This window comes from Strigops habroptila, chromosome 18 (genome assembly GCF_004027225.2).
Source record: "Strigops habroptila isolate Jane chromosome 18, bStrHab1.2.pri, whole genome shotgun sequence".
NCBI lineage: Eukaryota > Metazoa > Chordata > Aves > Psittaciformes > Psittacidae > Strigops > Strigops habroptila.
In genome coordinates, this window is record NC_044294.2 from 1,381,576 (window position 1) to 1,406,899 (window position 25,324).

At 48.6% G+C, this 25,324-nt stretch overlaps 2 protein-coding genes across 8 annotated transcripts in view; both read left to right on the forward strand.

The window, feature by feature from the left end:
- The window catches only part of LOC115602461, a 95,478-nt gene that overhangs the window by 43,460 nt on the left and 26,694 nt on the right, over positions 1-25,324 (forward strand). The window contains exons 53-83 of the mRNA XM_030473634.1: positions 1,738-1,850; positions 2,685-3,044; positions 3,573-3,755; positions 5,983-6,165; positions 6,338-6,517; positions 6,694-6,876; positions 7,158-7,382; positions 7,654-7,845; positions 8,100-8,199; positions 8,877-8,962; positions 9,841-10,035; positions 10,403-10,582; positions 10,689-10,880; positions 11,245-11,344; positions 11,518-11,603; positions 12,132-12,326; positions 12,514-12,696; positions 12,981-13,160; positions 13,855-14,037; positions 14,202-14,384; positions 14,562-14,744; positions 15,203-15,385; positions 15,601-15,792; positions 16,041-16,137; positions 18,114-18,244; positions 18,498-18,635; positions 19,526-19,708; positions 21,269-21,448; positions 21,684-21,713; positions 23,742-24,008; positions 25,008-25,199. Of these exons, the coding sequence (XP_030329494.1) occupies positions 1,738-1,850; positions 2,685-3,044; positions 3,573-3,755; positions 5,983-6,165; positions 6,338-6,517; positions 6,694-6,876; positions 7,158-7,382; positions 7,654-7,845; positions 8,100-8,199; positions 8,877-8,962; positions 9,841-10,035; positions 10,403-10,582; positions 10,689-10,880; positions 11,245-11,344; positions 11,518-11,603; positions 12,132-12,326; positions 12,514-12,696; positions 12,981-13,160; positions 13,855-14,037; positions 14,202-14,384; positions 14,562-14,744; positions 15,203-15,385; positions 15,601-15,792; positions 16,041-16,137; positions 18,114-18,244; positions 18,498-18,635; positions 19,526-19,708; positions 21,269-21,448; positions 21,684-21,713; positions 23,742-24,008; positions 25,008-25,199 (5,258 nt within the window). The remainder of the gene's footprint in view (positions 1-1,737; positions 1,851-2,684; positions 3,045-3,572; positions 3,756-5,982; positions 6,166-6,337; positions 6,518-6,693; positions 6,877-7,157; positions 7,383-7,653; positions 7,846-8,099; positions 8,200-8,876; positions 8,963-9,840; positions 10,036-10,402; positions 10,583-10,688; positions 10,881-11,244; positions 11,345-11,517; positions 11,604-12,131; positions 12,327-12,513; positions 12,697-12,980; positions 13,161-13,854; positions 14,038-14,201; positions 14,385-14,561; positions 14,745-15,202; positions 15,386-15,600; positions 15,793-16,040; positions 16,138-18,113; positions 18,245-18,497; positions 18,636-19,525; positions 19,709-21,268; positions 21,449-21,683; positions 21,714-23,741; positions 24,009-25,007; positions 25,200-25,324) is intronic.
- On the forward strand, positions 16,391-23,450 carry LOC115602417 (complement receptor type 2-like). 7 transcript variants are annotated; one of them, XM_030473551.2, is made up of 10 exons: positions 16,391-16,777; positions 17,714-17,893; positions 18,309-18,356; positions 18,498-18,680; positions 19,526-19,708; positions 21,269-21,448; positions 21,684-21,713; positions 21,887-21,962; positions 22,223-22,307; positions 22,999-23,126. In XM_030473551.2, the coding sequence occupies exons 2-9, from the start codon at positions 17,776-17,778 to the stop codon at positions 22,302-22,304; spliced, it is 900 nt and encodes a 299-aa protein (XP_030329411.1). In that variant the 5' UTR covers positions 16,391-16,777; positions 17,714-17,775; the 3' UTR covers positions 22,305-22,307; positions 22,999-23,126. The 7 variants fall into 7 exon arrangements, with proteins under 7 accessions (XP_030329411.1, XP_030329407.1, XP_030329409.1 ...); XM_030473547.1 differs by lacking the exon at positions 22,223-22,307 and having other exon boundaries at positions 22,999-23,450; XM_030473549.1 differs by lacking the exon at positions 22,999-23,126 and having other exon boundaries at positions 22,223-22,341.

A 25,324-nucleotide genomic window follows, 5' to 3' on the forward strand; every position in this document is an offset into this window, starting at 1 on the left:
GAACATCTAGATTAGGGAGCGGGCACAGCAGGAGGCACCTGAAGCTGTCTTGGACCTGATCACGCTGATCCCAGTGGTCCCCTTGTCCTTCCTGTGAAACTGGCCTTGAAACAGCAGCCAACAGACCTTGAAGGACAAGCAACTCGTGCGCCAGGCTGGGAGGCTGGGAATGCTGTTCAGGAATCAACTGCAGTTATCCATGTGTGAAGCTGCAGTGATGCCAAAGACCTTCACGCTGCAATAGAGTAGGCTTAAGAAAACCCTTCACTTTGGGTACCACCACATATGCAGTTTCTCAGCCCCATGAAGGTTACATTGTGCCTGATCCTGGTCAGGAGGTGGACAGTGCTGCCAAGAGGATTAACAGTGAATGTCTTCACTCGAGTGATATGTACTTTAAAAAATGGTTTGATGCAAAGAGGATGCTTCAGTCTGTTGAGTACTGAAGGCATTGAAAATGTTCATACAAAAGCAATGGTTCAAGGGGAGTCTGAACTGTTGTGCAAATAGCAATTCTTATAGATCAGTAACTTAACTGGAGAGAAAACAATGTAATGCCTTATTACAAAGAACTACTGTTCTCACTCTTCGCTTGAGTTAGCTTTAAAGTTCAGCTGAATAGCTCTGCCCTGGTACTATCTTTGTATCATGTTGAGGCTCTTCTGCAAGTACCTTGCACAAACACCCTGTCTCTGCATTGGCTCAGTGCTTTCTTGAAGCTTTTTGTGGGCTGAAAGCCCCATGAGGGACACAGAGGGGAGATGCTCGGGGGCAGTGGAGCTCATCCATGGCCTTGAGGTGTCTGAGCTCAAAGTGGAACTTGCAGGTGTCTTGGCAGATGCCACCCAACATCAGGAAGCTGTTGCATGTGAATCTGTTCACTTCTCGCACACCGCCTGCCTGGGGCGGATGATGGGGGAAATGCTGCTAAGTTTGCACTGTATTGCTGCTGAGTTTGCACTGAAAAGGCTTTTTCAGGTGGTGCTGTGCACCCCAGCAATGCTGGCTCCCACTGCAGGTCAGCCGGGTGCTGGCTCAGCCCCAGGGTGCCTCGGGGCTGCTGTGATGCTGCACCCCAGGTAGGTGCAGAGCACATCAAGCCAAAGCCTTAATTTACTCCAGCAGGACACAAACCCCATGGCTTTTATGTGCTTTGTCTTCCTCCTGTTGTACGTGACCTAGTTGGTCGTTGTGTTGAGGATGGTTTGCAAGGGTGGATGGAGGTGAGTGAGGAAGCTGTCCGGTCCCCAACTTGAGCCAGGCTTTGGCAGTGCCAAGAGGACAACTTGGATAATGGGGCCCAACTCACCTTGTCCAAACCAAAGACATGGGCAAAAGTGCCCTTGATTTATTTGGCTGATGAAAGCCCACTGTGTGGTGCTGGTGTCCTTGCCTGGTTTTAACTTGGCCCTGCTAAATGATCTCTCAGTAAGCTAAAGAGGTACCTAGCAGTACATAAAATGAAGTAAAGATTTGAAGGTTTCCTGGGAATGCTGTTTATTAGGGAAACAAAACTATGATCAATTTAAACCTGTTAAGCTTGAATCCAGCTTGAGATGTCAGGACTTTTAGCTGCTGGTAAAGCAAGACTTTGAGGTTTGGGGTTTTGCCTGTTGCAGAGGTAGATAACCCATCTGAGCTTCTCATGATGCGCAGCTGGGAACAGGAAGTGTTTGAAATGTGTCTACTGCATCTTTTTTTGCTTCTGCATTTTGACCCTTGATTTCCTGTTAACAGGAACATGAATCAAATGAGAGGGGAAAAAACTCAAATGGCTCTTTCCATCAACGCATTAGTCTTGTTCCAAATAGACCCACAAAGTTCTCCCTTCCCAGCAGAGCGCTGTCCTGGTCAGCTCTCACTGAGATCCTGTTTTCAGAAGCCAGCCTTGCAGAACAAGCAGATTCCTAGTTATTTTTATCTATCTCTTCCCATAAGCTGTGTGAGTGATGAGATGCACAAAATGCAATGTAAAGCCTCATAGCTTAGTGTTGTGTTCTTTTTTGGTACGCTAATCCCAACACAATTGTTCCTCCCGCATATAGTCCAGAGTGGTTTTTCCAAGTGATTTAATACCTGATTTGGGGATCAGCTTGAAATGATCTTCCTATAACCACATGGAAGGAACTGTGAATGCTGTGACATAGCTTACGGGTCCCATCACCAACATTTACTGTTGAAGAGAGCTTATCTACTGTGTGTATAATTGAGTTGTACATAATTTTACTTTAGAATCTGAGTATAAATGTTGGATATGTAAATATTGGAAGCTTTCTGTCAATAAAAGGGAGAAAAAGACTTGAGTAATGTGTGTCTCGCTGCTTGATTTAGGCTTAGAAAGCATCCTCTGCTGTGGGGGGAGATGGAGGTTGCTGTGAAGCTCCTACATCAGAAGGTCCTGTCTCTGGGTTTTTATTCTTCCATCCAGCAGCTTGGGATGATGCTGGTGAATCTAGGATGAGTCCTAGAGCAGGCAGGTCAGGTCAGGAGGATCTGGGTCCATGCCTGCAAGGTGGTGTGTGGGGCTGGGACCCAGTCCCATGTGTGCAGGAGGTGGGAATGTCCCGCCCTGCCCTTCCCATCCTGGGGCAGACAAACTGTGCCCCTTCAGCCGGGTCATGGGAAGGGCTGCAGTCGCCACCCGGGGGCATGACCCAGGCTCTGCCCCACTTCCCCTACCTGAGGATGCTCTCCGCTGCAGGCACATTCAGCTAACAGCACCTCTGTGCTGCACCCACCCTCTGTCACAGATGTGTCCCAGGGGCCCATCCTCCCTAGCCAAAAACAGCAGCAGAAGCAGCTTGCGGGACCTGCAGCCTCCCCGGCGGTGGTGCCCAGGAGCCCACTGGTTCCTGTCCTGCATCCCTGGGAAGCCCCACAGCTGCAGCTCCTTCTGCATAGGGGGGGAACTGGGGTGCTCATATCTTCCTGCAGCCCCCTGGGAGCCGCAGTCTGCGCTGGGGACCGGAGCATGGTGCTCGCCTTTGCCCTCCACCTCCTGGGCAGCTCCGCTCTGCTCCTGGCCACCGCGCCTGGGGCTCGAGGTAAGGGGGACTGGCAGGCCTGTGCCTCTGGGGTTTTGCCCTCACTGGTTGTGTCCATCCCTGCACCATCACAGTGGTGCACTGTGCATCCCCTGCCTGCCTCTCGCATGGCTGCATGCCCCCAGTAGCACAGAGCCCTTCACTGCAGTTAGGTTGCTCCTGGATAGTCCTGCCGATGTTTTCCCAGTTGGGTCAGACCTGGGGGATGTGCTTCCCAGCTCATGAGCTAGAAGCACGCAGAAAGGCCATGAAAGACTCTTGGCCTTACCAGGTGATTGATGTGAAATGCTGGACATCTGGCTTTTGTGAGCCGAAGAAGCATTGGGGTCCTCCAGCAGTGCATGGAGGGGTCCTGCAGCCCCGGGGGCACCCACCCCAGCTGCAGCCTCCACCACGTCCCATTGCTCAGGGGTCACCAAGCTGCGTGGACACCATGGACACCATCAACACCAACAACCATTAAGCGCAGGCAGGACCAGCTCGAGAGCTGTGCAGGTAAAAGACGTTTGATTTCCCTCCCTGTTCCAGGTGCCCGGTGCCCGTTCCCACGCATCCAGTATGGGAAGAGCGTACCCACTGCCAGGTATTTCTACAGGACCGGGGACACCGTGAGCTTCGTGTGCAACATAGGGTACACCCTGCATGGCTCCCGCAGCAGCACATGCCGAGCTGACTCCAGATGGAGCCCACCTCTGCCACTGTGCAAAAAGGGCAAGTGTCCCAACGCGGTGTGAGCCTGAGAGCCGTGGGGAAAGCTCCCTCTTGTGTCCTCTCAAACTCGGTGGGAAAGCAACGCCGGGATATATCTGTCCTCCTCACTTGTCTGCTCAATGTCTTGCAGGTTGGCTCTGGAGAAGCAGAAACAGCTCAGAAGAAAAGAGATGGGGTGGGACATGGGGGTGGATGCAGCTTGCCCTGTCTTGGGGTCAGAGAGGCGTGGGGAGAAGTTACACCTGAGGCTGAGGCTGATGCATAGCAGGAGGCTGTAACCTCCCAGCACTATCCAGAGCCATAGATACGCTGCAGTGATGGCAGCATCTGCTGCCCCAGGAGGGGCGTTCTGTGACTCTGCTTCTGGTCAGAAGTGGGATGTTTCTATCTTCCTCCTCGAATGGGAAGTAATCACAACTTCTTGCTGCTCGTGCTGTTTCCATGTCCATGTGCATCTTCTGCCAAATCCAATGGCATGCCTTTGAGTGCTCGTCTTGGGATTGTCATTATTAGTAGTAATTAATTTCCTCTGGCCACAATGTGATTGTAGTCTAGTGCCGCTGTACCTTTTGTTAACTAACACTTAGGTCCATCAAACAGCACAAAGACAGAGAAGAATTCCAGATATTACCCTGGCATTACCCAAACATTCTTCATAGCACACAGAAAGGCAAAGAGCTGACCCACTGGGCAATTTCTTTTCCCTTTCCAGAGGCCACGATGTGTCCTCGGCCACCAAACATCGCCAATGGGCTGCACAGTGGACAGTCCTTGGACAGGTTTCCCCACGGAGTGACCGTGCACTACAGCTGCCAGGATGGCTATGCTCCGGTTGGGAATGTGTCCATCAGCTGCACGGAGGCCGGGATGTGGAGCTGGCCCCTGCCCCGCTGCGAAGGTGGGTGGAGGATGCACTGCGAGGTGTGGGGCTGGAGGAAAGGATGCTGGATGTTCTGGTTGTAGGAACAGTGCAGACAGGCTTGCAGCAGTGAAGAGAAGGGAGCAGGCTGTGCGTGCAGGATCTGGCCCGTGCACTGAGGTTTAAAGGATGCTGTCCGTGTTCCCCACAGCAATCGGCTGCAAGATACCCGAGGTGCAGAATGGGAAGGTCTACAAGCTGCAGAGCACCTACAGAGCTGGAGAGACACTGCATTTTGACTGCGATGCTGGTTATGCTGCAGAGGACAGCTACGAGGCTCAGTGCCAGCCTGGGGGGATCTGGGATCCGCCGGTGCTCCGCTGTGAGAGGGGTGAGTGTGGGTGGTCCCCAGGGTGGCCCTGCCTGGTGGGTGCTCCTTGCAGGCAGGAGCAGCGTGTGCAGGCGGAGCCGTTCCTGCGATGGGCTTTAAACCATCACTGCAGCAACTCCTTTCCCCTTGCATGCTGTTCTCTCACTGAGTTAAGGCTTTCCGTCTCCCTGTTGCAGTCCAACCCTGCCGCAAGCCCCCAGAGATCCCCAATGGAAATCACAGCGGCCGGGGCAAAGCATTTTTTACCATGGGAATGTCTGTAATATACACGTGTGATCCCGGCTACTATCTGGTTGGAAACGACATTGTGTTCTGCAAAGCATCAGGGAACTGGAGCCAGCCCAGCCCTCGCTGTGAAGGTGGGTCTATGGTCTGTCCCCTCGGGTGAGAAGCTCAGAGTGTGGCTCTGAGCACAGGGCAGACTCTGACCATTGCCCCAAGACCTTCAGTGAGGGATTAAATTCCCATTTAATGAAGTATGCAGTTTAATTATATGTAAAGAACACATGACCATGAATCCGGAGCTCGGTATTTCTGTGCCTGCATGTGCTGCACTTCTCATGCTGGGGATGGATGGTGGGGACCTTGCAGTGTATGTCCAAGAACTGGCACATCACTTAATGTGAGACCAAGTGCAAAAGGGTCTCTGGACCAGCACCCTCCTCCCAGTGCTCTGGCTGCAGCACATACAGGCAGAGCTGGAGAGGGTGCTGGGGACCAGGCATGGGCATGGGGTGTGACACAGCCTTTGGGGGAGACAAGATGGATTTTTATGGATCTATTCAACATTGTTTCTCCAGATAAGTCAGAGGAGAGACAGGGCACCCACAACTGGCTGTCAGACAGACCTGGAGTGTGAGCCCTCTGTCATTCCCCTTCGCCTTCCCTATATCTGATGTGCAGGAGGTTTGAGTTTGCTGTTTCCCAGGCATTGCCTCTCCCACACACTCTCATGGGCTTTTCCCCTCCCTCTCCAGAGGTGACGTGTCCTCGGCCACCAAACATCGCCAACGGGCTGCACAGTGGACAGTCCTTGGACAGGTTTCCCCACGGAGTGACCGTGCACTACAGCTGCCAGGATGGCTATGCTCCGGTTGGGAATGTGTCCATCAGCTGCACGGAGGCCGGGATGTGGAGCTGGCCCCTGCCCCGCTGCGAAGGTGGGTGGAGGATGCACTGCGAGGTGTGGGGCTGGAGGAAAGGATGCTGGATGTTCTGGTTGTAGGAACAGTGCAGACAGGCTTGCAGCAGTGAAGAGAAGGGAGCAGGCTGTGCGTGCGGGATCTGGCCCGTGCACTGAGGTTTAAAGGATGCTGTCCGTGTTCCCCACAGCAATCGGCTGCGAGATGCCCGAGGTGCAGAATGGGAAGGTCTACAAGCTGCAGAGCACCTACAGAGCTGGAGAGACGCTGCATTTTGACTGTGATGCTGGTTATGCTGCAGAGGACAGCTACGAGGCTCAGTGCCAGCCCGGGGGGACCTGGCATCCGCCGGTGCTCCGCTGTGAGAGGGGTGAGTGTGGGTGGTCCCCAGGGTGGCCCTGCCTGGTGGGTGCTCCTTGCAGGCAGGAGCAGCGTGTGCAGGCGGAGCCGTTCCTGCAATGGGCTTTAACCCATCACTGCAGCAACTCCTTTCCCCTTGCACGCTGTTCTCTCACTGAGTTAAGGCTTTCTGTCTCCCTGTTGCAGTCCAACCCTGCCGCAAGCCCCCAGAGATCCCCAATGGAAATCACAGCGGCCGGGGCAAAGCATTTTTTACCATGGGAATGTCTGTAATATACACGTGTGATCCCGGCTACTATCTGGTTGGAAACAACATTGTGTTCTGCAAAGCATCAGGGAACTGGAGCCAGCCCAGCCCTCGCTGTGAAGGTGGGTCTATGGTCTGTCCCCTCGGGTGAGAAGCTCAGAGTGTGGCTCTGAGCACAGGGCAGATCCTGACCATTGCAACCAGTTCCTCAGAGAAGGTTAATCCCATGGAAAGTGGTGCATGGTATAAACTAATTTCCAGCCCTTCTATTATGGAGTTGGGGCTGGGGAGGTTTATAGAGATGACATTGATTTTGCTGTTACAACATTAACAGCCTGTGGGTTCTTTCTTTATTTTGTTCCAACTCATGCTGCACATCACTTCTGCGCATCACCACTTCCAGCTGCTGTCTGCGTAAATCCCCATATACGGAACGGGAGGCGAGTAGATGGACAAGGACTTCTCTCTGCACCCGGGCAAGCAGTGACATTTCAGTGTCACGATGGTTACAGCCTGCAAGGCAATGACAAAGTCATCTGCCAGGAGGATGGCAGCTGGCACCCTCCTCTTCCCATCTGTGATAGACTTTACCATGACCAGGGGCTCTCAAACAAGCCTGAAATTCCAGGTAAATCGTGTCATAGCTGCCTCAGGGTACACTGCTATTTTATGTCTTAAAAAAGTGTGGTTAAATCTGTGAGTAGAAGATTTAAGTATATCCTGATAATAAGAACCTGATCCTCTGGAATCCTTTGGGAAATTATTTTGTGTTTGTTTAATAATGGCTATATTAATCCAAGTAATCCATTTTGCAAGGCAAACCAAAGAGCTTTCCTCAGAACCATGTTCTTTCTGTGCTTGTCCTGCCGGATTCTCATATCTGTTTTCTTTCTCAATAGGTGGTTGTGGGCCTCCTACAAGGTTACACTTTGCTGAGCTAAAGGAGGAGCATAAAAATGAGATTGATTTTTCTGTGGGGAAGACTGTGCAATACACTTGCAAACCTGGATACGCAAAACACCCAGGAATGTCACCTACTATTACATGCCTTGAGAACGGAGTGTGGTCAGAAGCACTAGAGTTCTGTAAAAGTGAATAGCTCCTTGATTTGGTGTCCGTTGTTCAAGAAGGAATAGGTGCTAGGTTCTGTCCATGCTGCAAAAACCTTCATGTTGTTCTGGTCTTCCAGTAGTATGTGACTAGTAAAGCCATGTAACTTCATGCTATTTGAAACCCATTTTGGGGGTAACTGTAAATGTGAATGGGTTACTGGTGTAAGAGTTGCATCTCCTGTTCCATGGTACAGATGGACAGAAGCCTACAATGAGGTTTTTTTCTCTCCCAGGGAAAAAGTGCAGTCATCCTGGTGAACCTGTGAATGGGAAAATTATTTTCCTAACAGATCTCCTGTTTGGGTCAACAGTGCGCTACAGCTGTGAAGAAGGGTAAGTCCTGGTTTTGGCTACTGCTTAAAACAGCAAGGAGAGAGGTACAAGGTAAGTCTTCCTTTTTTCCTCCTATTCATTCATTCTCAATAAATGGATTCTATCAGAAGCTGCTGTATCGAGTCCTGTACCTATAAACCATATAACCATATATCTTATGTATACATGAAGACAGGCTCAGAGAGCTGGGCTTGTTCAGCCTGGAGAAAAGAAGGCTCCAGGGAGACCTTATAACAGTCCTCCAATACCTAAAGGGGGCTGACAAGGCTGGAGAGGGGCTTTGGACAAGGGCCTGCAGGGACAGGACAAGGGGAATGGCTTTAACCTGCCAGAGGGGAGATTGAGATGAGCTCTGAGGCAGAAGCTCTTCCCTGTGAGGGTGCTGAGGCGCTGGCACAGGGTGCCCAGAGAAGCTGTGGCTGCCCCATCCCTGGCAGTGTTCAAGGCCAGGTTGGACACAGGGGCTTGGAGCAACCTGCTCTAGTGGAAGGTGCCCCTGCCCGTGGCAGGGGGTTGGAACTGGAGGAGCTTTAAGCTTCCTTCCAACCCAAACCAGTCTGGGGTTCTACGATACGCTGTGAAATTGGTCAGGCAGAGCGAGGTTCGAGGTGGTTACAAGGAGAGAGTAATTCAGGCTGCAATGACTTGGGATGAATGTTTAATCCTTTGAACACCAGGCACAGGTTAATTGGACAAGCCAGCAGACGATGTGAGATTTCTGGTGGACGTGTTGCATGGAGCGGCAACATTCCCATTTGTCAGCGTAAGTAGCTTACTGTTCCAGGGCTTTGCATGGATTCAGTGAATATTCTCCAGCAGACACTGCCAAATCTTTCCAATCAAAGCTTTCACAGGGAATTTCTATGCTCTGTGGACATTAAAAATATCAGAATGTTTTGATGTCATAAGAAAATGTTCTGGGAATAGGTACAAGATCTCAAAGCTTAATGGATTATAGAAAGCACATCTCAGCTGGAGCGTTTTCAGCAGTACAAGAGAGGAAGAGAAAATACTGTCTTCACCTTCAGGGCTGTTATTGTTAGACACATAGGCCACGGCTCAGCCCTAAGGAGAGGCAGTGCTGTGGGAGGGACAGAAGTGGAACCCCAAAGTCCCAAACCACTGGCTCACTCTTTCACTCTGAGCACCTCAGCAATTACACCTGGGTGTTTCTCTGCTGATTAATCAGTGTTGCTGATTAGGTGACAGTTTCATATGAAGAAATACACATTTACTTGTACATTCTGTCATTTTAAAGCATTTTACAGGTTCTCCAGGTATGTATTAACCTAAGGGGCCATAGAGAGTGCTGCCTGTGCGTGCCTTTGCACTGCATGCAGCTGCAAAATCAGGATTTTACACAGGAGATGCAAAAGAAGTATTTGCTTTTCTTCTATTTCTTAAACAGTACAAAAGATAAAGCATGTAGGTGTTTCCTCCAGAGAGGTTGATCTTGCTGGTCTGCTTTCTAACTGTCATAGAAATTGCTGGCCAGGGAGATGGGACCCAGTCGCCTACAAGGCCTCCCCTAAAAGGTCACTTAATTGCAGTTACTCCATCTCTAGGCCAAGTGTTTATGCCCCACAGACTGAGGGCTTTCAAGTACTCTGAATTTAGAAGCCTTGTTCTGCCTCTCTGCAGGTATCCCTTGTGAGCCACCTCCAGACATTCCCAATGGGAAGCACACAGGCAAGCTGCTGGATGACTTCCTCTTTGGCACTGCTGTAACATACACGTGCAACCCTGGATATCCACTCCATGGAGAACCCTCCATCTACTGCACTACCCTGGATGGGAAGAACGGCGTGTGGAGCGGGCCCCCGCCATCGTGTGGAGGTAGGGTTGAGCGTACATGTGTAGGTACTCGGGTGGAATCCTCCTGTCCCTACTGCTTCATATTCAGAAAGACAGAGACACCCCCAGACAACTGCAATATGTGCCTGCCAGGGCAGAAGCTTCAACGGCTGCTTTGCAGCTGAGGCCAGGCAGAGGAGGGGAGGCTGGAGGAGCACCCTGCTGCCTCCAGCATCACCGTTCAGCTTGGGTCTCACCTCAACGTTCAGCATCACTCGATGTGGGCAGTACATCATCTATGGGGAAATTGTTTTCAGACTTGTGTCTTAAAAGGGATTGCAACCCTCAGAGGCTTTGCAGCCACACACTACATAAATGCCCATGTTGAAGACCTGCCCTTCTTTTCCAGAGGCAAGATGTCCTGTCCCATGGGTCCAGAATGGAAGAATAGTGTCTCCCAGGACTGTCTACACACACAAGGACACCGTTGCCTTTGAGTGTGAGCCAGGCTATGTTATACGCGGCCACAAAGTGGTACAATGCCAACTAAATAGCACCTGGGAGCCACCCGTGCCAGTCTGCGAGCAGGGCAAGTGTTCCAACAGCGCTATGAACATTAACCTGACACCCCCCTTCTCCCAGATCTGTTTCTTCTTGGCTCCTCTAACAATAAGCTGGCTTATCTTTCTTGGTAGCTGGCTGCAATGCACCTACCAGGCTGGCATTTGCTGAGCTGAAGGAGCTGTACAGAAACCAGACCATCTTCCCTGTGGGGAGGACGGTGGAATTTGTGTGCCGGCCTGGGTACACCCAGCACATCGGGATGCCACCAGCCATCACATGCCTCAAGAATAGGACGTGGTCTGTGGCACTGGAGTTCTGTAAAAGTATGTCCTGGAAGGGTTGAAAAACCTGAAGTGTTGGATTTTCATCTTTTTCTAGCTTTCCAGGTTTCTTTATGCAGCCCGGTCTCTGTGTTAGCATCCCTGGGTGGAATGTGAGTGAGCAGTTGAGAACAAAATTCTTTCAGATGAGGAAGAGATACTTTACTATGGGAGTTGCGAAGCACTGGCACAGGGTGCCCAGAGAAGCTGTGGCTGCCCCATCCCTGGCAGTGTTCAAGGCCACGTTGGACACAGGGGCTTGGAGCAACCTGCTCTAGTGGAAGGTGTCCCTGCCCATGCCAGGGGGTTGGAACAGGATGAGCTTTAAGGTCATCTATGACTAACGGTGTCTGGCATTCCCTCCTAGGAAAACAATGTGCTAACCCAGGGAATCCAGAGAATGGCCGAGCCATTGTCCTGACAGATCTCCTCTTGGGATCCAAAGTCAATTACACTTGCAACAAAGGGTGAGTCTTGCGACTGGCTGAATTCATCTGCCAAGTGAGAGTGAAGCAGATTTTCAGCTCCACATAGAAGAACCTAGTTCCCAAGTCAGAAGTCTTGGCTGCCACTTAGAAGGGTTGCAAAGAAAGTTCAAGTCTCTTCATGTAAATTAATAAATCCTTCTGTGTGACTCCAGGTACAAGTTGGTTGGAGGCTCTCAGAGAACATGCGAGGTCTCTGGCACACGTGTCTCATGGAGTGGAGATGCTCCTGCCTGCCAGCGTAAGTAGGCCACAACAGAAGGTACTTGGAGATAGCTTGCAAGAGAAAGTGGCACATCTTTCAAGACAAAGTTTTCATTGCAAAAGATTTCTCCAGTCACTGTATGTGTAAAATCTTTCATTTTTCATTTCATTTTGTTTTGGTTCCTTCTGAAAATACTTCCAAAAGTCTTCTATTTATCCTGGTCCAAACTGATAAAACTGTTAAACTCCATGTTACTGGGGTAAGTATTTCTCACTGTTCATGTATAGGAATGGTGTGGCCAGTCTCTCTCTGCATGTGTCCCCAATAGATATGGAAAGGGAGGTAAGAACTGTCCCACCACCTCCAGACACGAGCAGCAAGGAGGTGACTCTTCCTTTCCACGTGTGATTTTTTTCCATGCAGGGTTTGTCTCTGGATAATTTGGGTCATCATATCCAGAGAGCATCACCACTGAGATGGGTTCATCCCCACCAGTTCCCTTCCTGGGAAGCACGTGTGTCCTGCCGATGAGGTGTTGAAATCCACCTTGTTATGTGCCTCCAGGTATCACCTGTGGCCCACCTCCAAACATCTCCCATGGGACACACAGCGGGCACTCCAGGGACACCTTCTCCTATGCAGATGTGGTCACCTACACCTGCGACCCAGGCCACCCTCTGGCTGGAGAGCCCTCCATCACCTGCACCACAGCAGACGGCAAGCACGGCGTGTGGAGCGGGCCGCCACCGCGGTGTGGAGGTAGGGCTCTGGGTGTGCGAGGTCTGACCCCACCAGCAAGGTTTGGTGTGAGCTAACATGGCAAGATATTCAAGGGAATTAATGGAATTCATTGTCTTCCTCCTTTGGGGTTTTGAAGGTTGGATTTTTAACCTTTTTTTTCTTGCCCTGACCATGTTTCTTATCTGTTTTGCCTCCTCCTTTGCAGAGGTGAAGTGTCCTCCCCCTCCAGGCATCGCCAATGGGCAGCACAGCAGCCAGCCCTCGGACACCCACCTTCCAGGCTCGGCTGTGTACTACACCTGCAGGGATGGCTACTCCCTCATCGGGAATGCCTCCATTAGCTGTACTGCTGGGGGAATGTGGAGCCGGCCCCTGCCTCGATGTGAAGGTGTGTTTGTGCTGGCTTCCTTTATTAGATCTTAAGCAGAAGTTCTTCCCTGTGAGGGTGCTGAGGCACTGGCACAGGTTGCCCAGAGAAGCTGTGGCTGCCCCATCCCTGGCAGTGGAGCAGCTGACTAATGGTATTTTGTGTAAGAATAAGAGTCAATAACGTTGACATGCCTATGACAGTGATGGCAAAGTTCAGCAGCAGGTACTGCCCCTGGTCAGTGTCCCTCCACACCCAGGATGGGCTTCACACCCCCAGCAGTGCCTTGTGCTCTTCATTTCCAGCAACCGGCTGCAAAAGACCGGAGATCAAGAATGGAAGATCAACTGGGCTGGAGACCATGTACAAACTCATGGATACTGTTGTCTTTGAATGTGATTTTGGTTATGCCTTGAAGGGCTCTCGAGAGTCTCAGTGCCAGTTTGGGGGCAAGTGGAATCCTCCTGTCCCCACCTGCGAAAAGAGTAAGTGCAAATGAGGCAGTGGGTGGTACCTGATTTCTTCTGGACCACTGTGTGAGTGCACATGGCAAGGTGCAACCTCCTCACACTGGAGCTAAAGGGGCCACTCTTCAGGACTGGAAATTAAAAAACATCCACGTATCTGTCCTCCCACCTTAATAATCCCCATTCATGCACTGGAACAGGCTGCCCAGGGAAGTGGTGGAGTCACTAGGCCCGGAGGTATTGAAAAGACATGCAGATGTGGCGCACAGGAACATGGTTTAGTGGTGGACTTGACAGTGTCAGGTTAATGGTTGGACTTGATGATCTTAAAGGTCTTTTCCAACCTAAATGATTCTATGATTTAGACCCTTGTTACATAAGGCTTTCATCTCTTTAAATGAATCCACAAAGAGACAGCGAGCCAGGCTGGTGGCCGGTCTAGGTCACAACCACAGAAAGGCCAGAGCAAGCTGTTAGGGTCACAGATGGCAACTAACCACTCTAAGTGCCGAAACAGTGAGAAATTATCATTCTTGATGTGAATAAGCTTGAAAGACCTAAAGGCTGGAAGGTAAGTGAGGGTAGGATGGAAACATAGTTCAGTGACAGACCAACCTATTTGGGAAAAGTTAATGGGAAAGAAAGAAGCTAAAAGGCTGCCTTACCCTACCGTGGGTGCTTGTGGTACCAGTTCTTTTTCCCCTCCCTGTAGTGCTACAGTGTCCTTCCCCTCCAAATATCAAAAATGGCCACCATGACAGCAAGGATGTGAAGGTGTTTGTCCCGGGAGTATCTGTGAAGTACTACTGTGACACGGGGTACGTCCTCACTGGGAAAACAACAGTTTCTTGTTTGACGTCTGGAACCTGGAGCATCCCTTACCCGCGGTGTGAAGGTAAGCTGTAAATCCTGTTACCCACAGTGAAAAGGGAAACAGACCATCATGGTTGCACGGCCTTCCCTGAATTTTGACCTTGCAAAAGCAAAGAAGGAACCCCCAGTTTTGCCAGTGCTGGCAGCCACTTCCCCAGCCCACACTCTGCTGCTTTTCACTTCCAGTGATCACCTGCACAAGCCCCAGCATTCAGGATGGAGAAGTGGCTGAAGGACAGAGCTCTGTCTACCACCCTGGGGCCAACGTCACCTTCCAGTGCCACTCAGGCTATGTGCTGTGGGGCAGCCGTGAAGCCAAGTGCCAGCCTGATGGTCGCTGGGTGCCTGCTGTCCCTACCTGCAAGCCAGGTGAGTGCCACCACGTGGGGGTTTAGAAGGAGGATGCTTAGGGCCATTGTGCTGGATGAGGCTGTGCTCACTGCCCCACCCGCAAAACTTTAGGTGTGACAGTCTTTTGTTGTATTACACGTGCTCATCCACGGGGCAAAATCACTAAAATGCCATTCTCTGCTCCTGCCCTGTTAGTGCTGCCTTGTCCTCCACCTCCCATCATTGCCCACGCCATGCACAGTGCGGAGCTCGAGACAAACTTCACCACTGGCATGTCCGTGAGCTACAGCTGCCAGCCCGGCTTCTCCCTCCTTGGAGACCCCTCTGTCCTGTGCACGGCCTCGGGGAACTGGAGCCTCCCATACCCACGCTGCGCAGGTGGGGCTGGCTGCTGCTGCAGCTCCATGTGCATTCGGGCCCAGCTCAGCAACCATCCAATGCCCTGCTGAGCATCCGTCCCATGCCTGGCTGAGCATCCACCCCTTGCCCAGCTGAGCATCCATCCCATGCTTGGCTGATCATCCATCCTGTGCCTGGCTGAGCATCCATCCCGTGCCCAGCTGAGCATCTGTCCCATGCCCGGCTGAGCATCCGTCCCATGCCCAGCTGATCCCGGAGCTGGCAAACCCACCAACCACGGGAAGGGAAGGGTGGATCTGCACATCCAGCAACCATGGCATGGGAAGGGTGGAACTGCACATCCAGCAACACCCTTCAGTCTAAGTGTGCTCCAGCACATGCAGAAGCTGGGTTCACTTTAACTTTGTGCTTGCATCCTTCCTGCATGTCACCCTGTCCATCCCCTTTGTTAATTTTGTTTTGCCCTCTCTCTTCAGTGCTGCAATGTCCTTCACCTCCAAATATTGACAACGGAAATCACAACAGCCAGGACTTGGAAATTTTCACTGCTGGGATGGTTGTAAATTACAGCTGTGACCCTGGCTACAGCCTCCTGGGAGAGGCATCGATTCACTGCACTGACTCAGGAAACTGGAGCCTTCCTCCTCCTCAGTGCGCAGGTACACCCCAAGATGGGAGTTATGGATAGTCTGGGAATTTCTGCCATTGAAAGCCTGTAGGATTCGTCCCTTTCCTTGAATCCATCAGTCCTTCCCCTTTGTTTTCAGTTTTGCCTGTATACATTTATCTAATAGAGGTATATATTCACTATACATTTTCATACCATTTATGTAGTTGATATCCCTATTTCTCCCTCTGTTTTCTTTCCTGACAGGTGGCTGTGGCCCACCTCCAAATTTAACCTTTGCTGAGCTCACTGAGGAATACAGAAACCTGACAGAGTTTCCTGTTGGGGATACTGTGCAATACCGCTGCCCACTGGGATACATGAAACACCCCGGAGTATCCCCAACTCTGACATGTCTCCAAAACTACACGTGGTCTGAAGCGCTAGAGTTCTGTAAAAGTGAATAGCTCAATGTTTGGTGTTGGTGTCGAAAACTGTCTCAAATGCATTTGTGGGTTTCTTAAAGCAATTCTTTAAAGAACGGTTCCTACATGGCTTTACTAGTCACATAGTTTGGGCAGCTCTTGGCCATTTGAAAATCATGTCTTCATTGGTGTCTGAATGTGGACAGATCCTTAAGGTACCATCTCATAGTGCATTACAAAACTGCATGGGAGGAGTTTAAACTCAGCCTTGTTCTTTCCCAGGGAAGCAATGTAAATACCCAGAAACACCAAAGAATGGCAGAGTTGTTCTGACAGATCTCCTTTTTGGGTCAACCGTGAGCTACACATGTAAAGAAGGGTGAGTCCTACACTGCCTTTGCTGATTCTGTTTCTGAGCTTGGTGTTGCGTAGCTTACAGTGAAAAGTCTGAATCCACTCCTCTGCGCGGCCATTCTCCCACAGCAAGCCAGAATCTGTATTTTGGTTCCAGCTTTGCCATTTATTTTGGTTCCAGTTGCCTGCTCAGGAAAGGGAGAAGCATCTCTTGTTTTCCCCTGCTTGTGCTCAATAGATTACTTTGCAAGCTTCAGTTGCGGTCTGCTTCTCAGTAGTAGCTAAGTGTGCTGCAAGGAGGCTCCAGCAGTTTGGAAATCACTTGGGTCTGTGTCCTGACTTAGCACCTGACCAATCTAACCCAGAGTAGTTTGGGATCATTGCTGTTCCTCTTGGATCTAGGAAAAAAGAACTTGGCTCCTTCATAATCATGTGTCAAACCAACAGATACACCTTGATGAACAGCCAGAATTCAGAAGGCTACAGAAGGAAACCTCTGGGGGTAGTGTCAGAGCGGGAGTGCAAAATCTGAGCTGAATTATTTGGGATCAACTGATACTTCCTTCTCTGTAACTCCAGGCACCTACTGGTTGGACAGTCTCACAGGCAATGTGGGATTTTGGGACAAGATGTCGCATGGAGTGGTCTTCTTCCCATTTGTCAAAGTAGGTCACAACTAGACCTGGCCCAGATTAAGCCCTTACAATTAAAAAGTGGCATTTCCTTAAAATAAATAGAACCTTGAGGAATAAGATTTTAAAGCAGAATATTCCTCTAGGATTGTTTTGCTTGATTATGTAGACTTATGTAAAAGAGTCATGAGATGCCCACAGGGATTTGTCCCTTTTGCTTCAGAAACATAATACATTAAGGAAGAAATATGTCTTGCAGTCCAAGAGTGGGATATTGAGTCAAACTGAACTGCGATCTTCCAAATACTGCATTGTTATCCAAACCACAAAGCTGTTTTGCAGGATTGATCACTGTAATTAGTCTTTCCTTCAGATGGAATTGCTTTAGAAGGCATGAGCTTGGGATAGTAAAGTAATCATGAGAATGACTAAGAGTATTTATGGATTTCTACACCATTTAATATATTTATTGAAATGTATTTGCATTATTCCATTTATAGGCACAAAACTATGTTTATATATACAATAATGTAGATTTAGAGGGTAGATTGAGATGAGCTCTGAGGCAGAAGCTCTTCCCTGTGAGGGTGCTGAGGCGCTGGCACAGGGTGCCCAGAGAAGCTGTGGCTGCCCCATCCCTGGCAGTGTTCAAGGCCAGGTTGGACACAGGGGCTTGGAGCAACCTGCTCTAGTGGAAGGTGTCCCTGCCCGTGGCAGGGGGTTGGAACTGGATGAGGTCTAAGGTCCCTTCCAACCCAAACCAGTCTGGGATTCTATGATAATGTGGTAATCCTAGGGTGCCTAAAGGAACTAAAAAGCCCTCAATTCTTGAAATGATTCTTCTGTGAGTCTCCAAGTACTACCCATGAAACTCCTCTGAGCAGTGGCACGTTAAGGATGGACTTTATATATGCACCCATTACAGCATACACATGGCACGCTTTTTGAGATAATCAATTTATTTTTCAGAGGTGGTATGTCCAGTCCCACAGATCCAGAATGGGGAAGTATCTGTTCTGAAGTACCGCTACATGTACAAAGACACCGTTAGCTTTAAGTGCCATAAAGGTTTCACCTTGCGAGGCAATCACACAGCCCAGTGCCAAGCTGATAAAACATGGGATCCACCAGTCCCAGCCTGTGAGCAGGGTAAGTGTCAGCACCCTGACCTGCCAGCACTGCAGATTCCTCCCCACTGCTGCTACCCACTCAATGAAGCTAACATTGACTTTATTTTTCCTGTTTGCTCCAACTACTTTAAGGAGAAACCAGAAATTGTTCCTTTTATTTATGCATCTCTTCTCACACAGGAGATGAGCCAGGTTTTGGGTAATGCTGTAAGTATAAACATGATATGCTCTTTTCTCAGCCTGCTTGTTGTAAGCCATAACTTACATTCTCCGTATTTCCTGAAAGTGAGAAATTCAGTAGCTTCATGGCAGGACACTATCAGTGAGGAGTGCAATTTTTGCTGTAAAGGCAGGATGATGGAAAATGAAGGTAAATTTGTGCATTGTATTTGCTCAATCAAATGTGTATTTTAAACTTTTAATGCTGCATCTAGATGGAGTGGCAGAACACTATCATCATCCTCATACCACCACAAAGCCAGGTAGGTCTATCACAAGAAGAGGCAAAATTTACTAAACACCAACTCCTCCTCCCAACCTGTCCTGCTTTTTTGCAGGGAAGAGGGGTACATCACCACCTTTTTTAGAATTGACCATCACACTCTCATCCTCTCCTCTTTCAGTAGTGAAGTGTCTGCCTCCTCCAAGCATTGTCAACGGGGAACACAATGGACATTTCTTAGACACTTTTCATGTAGGAGCACTTGTGCGCTATCGCTGCAAACGGGGCTTCTCCCTCATTGGGAAAAAATCTGTTCATTGTACAACATCTGGAGTCTGGAGCCACCCTCTTCCTCGGTGTGAAGGTGCATTTGTGCTCTTTCACTGGATCTTCTCAACTTTCTCAATGCATGTAGTGGTGTTTGCCTAAGGACTTGTTGACACAAGCTGTTGCTTCTACAAACTCCACCACTAAGGAAAGAATGAGGTCTCTGTGGACTCTGTGGTCTCTATGGACTCTCTGATCTCCATCCCACTCCAGTTTTATAATCTAAAGTGTTCTTCACACCTTCGTTGCCCACAGTTGATTGTGAGAGCCCAAGAGTTGGGAATCAGACCAGAGATCAGACCAGAGTCCCTCCATAGCCTGGAGACTTCACAGATGCTCAAAAGTTTCCCCTCTCGCCCCTATGAGCTCTCTTTTGATCTACACGTCTCTCTTTTCAGCACGGTACTGCTCCAAGCCTGCAGATATTGCCCATGGGTCTCTCAGTGGCCCAGCAAAAACATTTTTCACTCCTGGAACATCTGTAAGCTACATCTGTGAGGCTGGCTTCTCTCTCATTGGGACAGCATCCATTTATTGCACACCGTCTGGAGCCTGGAGCCATCATCCTCCACTCTGTCAAGGTGTGTTTTTGTTGCAGAGAGCTAAGAAGAAAGGAAATTTAACATGACTTGCCTTAGGGAAAGATTTGTACAAGGACTAAATCCGAGCCTCTTACTACTGAGTGTGATAAGAAAAGATCAAGTTTATACCCATTTCCAAAGCCTGATGGAGTTATAGAGTTACCAAATCAGTTGTTGAGCCTAGGTGAAGAAATTAAAAGGGAACAATCGAGGCTGCAAAGGTATGGTGCCTTAGCTACCCTCTGCCAGTCCATCAGGGTCTTTATGTCAACATGTTGTCTGTTTCTCCCTGACCTTCCAGTTGTGAAGTGTCTCCGTCCTCCAAACATAACCAACGGGAAGCTCAAAGGCAACATCTCTGACACTTTTTCCTATGGAGCATCTGTATCCTACAGCTGCAGTCCTGGTTATTCACTCATTGGGAATGCTTTCATCAACTGCACGGTGAAAGGAACCTGGAGCCAGCCTCCTCCTCAGTGCAAAGGTGTGCTTGTGCTTAGTTAGGTTATGGTGGCAGAACCAGAACTGGGCTGAGGAGACATGCAGCCATGCGGACACATACATTTACACTAAATCGTTTACATTAAATCTTCAGAGAGCTACACAGGCCAAAATCTGAGCAGCAAAACCTGCAGCTAACACTGAATTCCATCCCCTTATTTTGCTTGGGAACCACCTTTATATCATAGCTATGCAGTGTTGATCTGTTAATTATGAATTTATCTACTCTTTGTTATCCCTGGGAAGAGTATGATGTTGTTGTGAAGAAGCAGGATGGGAACTTCATGCTAACAGAAGGACAGGAGTATGACAGAGGCAATTCTGAAAGGCAGCTTTAATTCTTGCATGATTTCTCTCTCTGCTCTTGGTACTACAAATGAGCCATGTACCAACTTTCCTCCACTAAAAGCCTTTTATTTTTAGTAGGAGAGTAGACTTTCCCCCTCCCTTTCCTTCCCTTTTTGTGTCGCTCACTCCCCAGTTATCAAAGCAAAGGAAGTGATTGTTATATCACACAAGTTCTCTGATGGATGGTTTGGAGATTATGTGTGAGCCTGACTACTCCCTTCTCAGAAAATGCCTCTCTGTGCCTTTTGTGTAACTCACTGTGAAGGTCAATCATGAGGCAAACATGACTAAAGGCAATTTCATGAGTGCCACAAAATTTCCAGTGTGGGTATTCCTGTACGGAAACCTGGACATTCACTTGGAATAAATTCGTTACCCACACAGGGCACTTCCTTGGCGGAGCTGCCTGGATAACAATGAAAGGAAATAACATACCACATGCTTACGTAAATAAGTCAGAGGCTCTTTAAAGGAAGCACTCAAAGTAAAATTCCCCGTCTCTCTACATTCTCGTGGTTTTGAAGTCTCTTTAGTAACTGGTACATGCGATAGTAAAAACAAATACTAAAGAAAGGACGTAAAACAAAGGGTAAAGTTACATGTTGACATTAACCCTTTGGTCTTCACTGAGAACGATCTCCTCCAGAATTCCTGGGCTTGGGCTGTCAAAGGTGATTTGATGCTTAAACTGAAGCAACTCAGCTCATGGAACTCAGTGGTATAAGTAGGTTAGATGGCTGGACTAATTAATAAAGTAATTATTGAAAAATAATACATCTGGTGACATCTTTGATGGGCAAGGGACTTCTACAGACTAGAAGTGGGTTATAGGCAGTTGGTTCTAAAGCTCCTACGTAATTCTTCTCTACCAAACCTTTCTTCTCCCAGTGTTTTGGTAGCCCAGTATTAGAAAAATCTCTTTCTCTGGCACGTTTCTCCCAAGGTACCCCTACTACACAGGATTTTATACCTGCCGTACCAGCGTGGAGTAGCTGATCTGTACAAATATTCACATGCGGGAGTGAACATACTTCTGCAGCCACAAAGAAAGGAGTTACCCTGTGGAATGAGAATTAAGTCCTGGTTACATTCAGGAAGAATTCATGAACAATGTCCTAAATAATCCACGCTTGTATTTCTTATATTTTATGTTCCCTCTCATTAAATGTCCTTTTTCTGTTACTTCTAATTTCAGAGATCAGATGCGTATTCCCAGAAGTTCAAGGTGTTAAGAAAGCCATTCGAGGAAACAGTTATCGCTCTGGGACTAATGTCACTCTTGAATGTGATGACGGTTACACCTTGGAAGGCATCAATCAGATTCAGTGCCAAGAAGATTTCAGCTGGGACCCTCCTGTACCCGCCTGTAAACTGAGTGAGTGACATGTGAATGAAGCAAAGATCAAATGGAAACATGCAGATGCATTTTAAACATGCAAATGGATTTCTGTATTTAAAAAAAAAGAGGGTATAATGATGTGGTTTTTAAAACATTATCTATTGTAGGCCTTAGAAGTAAAACCTTTATGGATAAAGTGATTAAATACCATTGAGAAACACCCTATTTTTTTAGAATACTTTGCTGATTTTTCTTCTTCTTTTCCCTTTAGCGTCACGAAAGTCTGGTTCAGTAGGTGTAGGTAAGCCGCTTAGAAACATTTTTGTGGCCAGGTCTTAGCTTTATGCAGTGGCTTTGGTGGCACCGTTTTCCTCTGCTTGCTTTGAAGATATGCCTCATTATGTCTTTTGTGCTGATATTATTTAAATATATCTAAAACATACAGTGAGAATAATACGTGCTCTTCTCTCTCAGGAGTTGTAGCTGCAGGAGTCCTGCTTCTCCTGGGGGCAGGCATTGCCTGGAAAATTATTTCCAAGCAGAAGGAAGGGTAAGGCAGTCTCCTGGATGCTCATTCGTGTCCTTTGTTGCCAAGTCCCGGTTTGTATATGCTTTATACACTTCAAGTATTTACTGAGTGTGCCTGGGGCTTTTATATTTTCACCTCCTGCTTGCAAACTGTACAAGGCACAGCAACCTGGGATCGATGGTGTGGTTATGTTGGTTTATTTCATTAGAGGAAACCAACCTGAGTGTTCTTTTACAAACCAATGCAGTTCACTGTTCTCTGTTGGGTTTTTTTCCACTTAGCTATTATGATACATATGAAAACCACAGTTACCAAACCCCTCTGAATGAGATAACTGAACAGAAATGTTCGTGTCTTCGGTAGAAGGTATGAATTTCTATTCCTCAACATAAAATTATTATATAGCTTGAGTTATATAGAATAACTTCAGTTGTTCCAATATAGTTCTTCAAGTAAACTATTTTCCCTCAATCTTATGGTAAGATGCTTTCTTTTGCTGAATAGAAGAGACTGTTTTAAACAGACTAGGCTTTTTTTAAACATCCTATTTTTCTTTCTGAGACCACCCTCAATGTGTTTGTTTCCTTTTGCATCACCTGAATAGATGGTGTTCACAGATCAGACTTCCAGACTATGCCTTGCTTCTGACATAAAGCTGCTTTGGTTTGGTACAGATTATAGGAGACCTTGCTCTCTAAAAAAACTACCTTAACAGCAGTAGTGTCAGAAAAAAGACATTGAACTAGGCCTTTGGAGTTTTTTGCTTGCTTTTACAGTTACTGCAGTGCCATTTTTACTTACTCTTTATGCTGAATTTATTGCAGATAGAGATGATTTTTCACTGTTAGCAGCACTCTGAACATAATCAGCTTTGACTACCAAATGGCACCAGAACACATGAGCTCTTTCAATGTATTGTTTTAAGGCTGGTTTTCAATAATTCCTCCTTTGAAACAATGCATTTCCCAGAACTTCTCTCCTCCCTCCCTGAGTTACGACACAATCTCTATACCAGGAAAAGCCTAATTTTAACACCAGAATGTCATCTTTTTCCTAGGCTGGGCACCCGTGCTGCCGCCAACCAGGCATGGGGCTGGACCTCTGTACAGAGAGCGGCTGCAGGCTGCAGGGAAGTGGTGCTTACGTTGAAAATGGAATGCTGTGGCAAAAAAAAAAAAAAAAAGACACTTTATTATAGAAACAACATTAATGCTCCTTCTGCTGCAAGGATCTAACAGAGTTCAGGTTGCCTGTGGTACAGGCGCTACCTCTGATGGAGTTCTCTACACTGCTGCCAGCTGATGAGGAATGTTTCCTTTCTCTATATGCAAACCTTGTGATAAGTAAGATCCATGAAAGCATTCCTGTGTAGAAACCAAGAGTTTAACCAAAACTTAATAGCGACTGTATCCACATGTACAGCATCACCAGGTGTTGTTCTGTATCTTCGTCTAGGAATGCTTATTACTAGCATCTCTCTCTGACTGCTTACCCTAATAAAAGCTGAACGTGAGACAACAGTTGCTTCAGGTTTTCTCTCTCTGGAGTTTTAAATGTTTTTATTGCTTTAACACTGCTCTGCACCACACGCGGTTTGCTTCTCAAAGGAGCTGCCCTGTCGTTTAATGACCCTTTGCTGGTGTTGGAGGTGTTTAATGACCCTTTGCTGGTGTTGGAGGTGCAGCAGGTAACCACGCTTCGCAGCTCTTCCCCTTCGCCGGATGACGCAGGCTGCTCCCTGGGGCCCTTGCCCCGGGGAAGGCCGCGGTCTGCTCAACCGCACACCGTGTTTACCTCAAGGACAACCGCCACCATGCAACCGCCTGAGGGGCGGAGCGGCTCCGCCATGGGGGCGGCCGCCCCTGAGGGAAGAGGCGGGGCGTGCCGCACCGCGCATGCGCCTCAGCCCCGCGCTGCGTCTACGCCGTTTCCCGAGTCAGAGGCGCGGAGCGGGCGCTGGGGCTGCGGCGGTCATGGGGCCGCCGCGCCGCCTTCCCGCTCGCGGCCCGGGACTCGTGGTCGGGCTTGTGCTGGCGCTGTCGTGGCTCGGTGGAAGGCGGGCTGAGGGTGAGGAACGGGCGCTCGCTGCCCGCCATGGCGGGGGAGTGGTTGGGGTGGGGGGGGCAGAGCTCGTTCTCTCCTTCCGTGGGCCCCGAGGAGCCGCCGCGCTGAGAGGGGCCCTCCCGGGGCCCTGAGGGGGAAAGGGGGGTTGGAGAAGGAAGTGGGCTTGGAGGTGGCAGAAGCAGCGAGCTTTCCGGGCGGCTTGGCTGGGCTTTGGGACGAAAAGGTGAGAGAAAGGTTGTGCGGCATGAACAGGCGTGCTGGGTTCGGTGGTAACGGGTGCTGATTGTGACACTGAGGTTGAGGTTTAAACCTGAGGTAAATCTAAACAGAAATATGAAGAGATTGGATGATGGTTAATCGTATTGGGTGATGGTCTGTGTGTGTGTGTGTGACTAGGCGGATCTGGTATTTGTATGTGGATTTCAAGGTCCTGAGTGTGTTTTTCTGTGTCCTTTGGCGTGGAGGAGTTTTACACCTTCATTAACAGCACCTCAAAACGTCGCTGGGTCTGTAGGTCTCTGTGTCTCCATTGGTCTTAAACTCCATTCTATGACCTGCTGGGCTTTTGCCTTAGGAAAGGAAGTGAGCTACGTGAGTGTGGTTGGCTCCTTTGTTTTCCCTGCAGCTAAATAAATAGGCTTTTTTTGCTGCAGATGGGTATACAGGGAGTTAAGTCATGTGTTTAACTTCAAGAATTAGACAGAGGAAAACATATGAAGTGGAAGGAAATGCATTGTCTGGGTGGAATGCTGAAGAACTTGAGAAAACAAAGGAATGAGTAACCTGTACTAGCGTCGAGTTGGTCATTGGATGCAATTAAAATATACATTAAAAAGTTGAAACCTAGTTAAATACATAGATAGCTCTGGCTCTAAAGAATCTCACCTCTTCAATTTACCGATGAGTCCTTAAACCCAACTAAATTAGCCATTAAGCCTCAATCAGTATCTCTTCTTGTTGACAAGACTGTGTGTTGCTTTGCCTTTCCTCTTGCTCTGACAGACATGTGTCAGCGTCCAGACAGGCTGCAGTACGCAGAGCTGGAGGAGAAATTCAGCACAATGGAGAGTTTTCCCGTTGGAACCACGGTGTCATACATCTGTCGGCCGGGATATGTGGCAATTGCTCAAAAAGCAGTAACTCGTACGTGTGGTAAAGACTTCAAGTGGTCGCCCATAGAGCAGTTCTGTACAGGTAATGTGTGCATGAGCTCCTTTGCTGTTTCCCTTTGATGTTTGAGAATTACAGCTGTTTTTCAAGTAAGGATTAGGATTCTGTAATATTTTAAACAAAGCATGAAAAATACTAATGACAGTAAG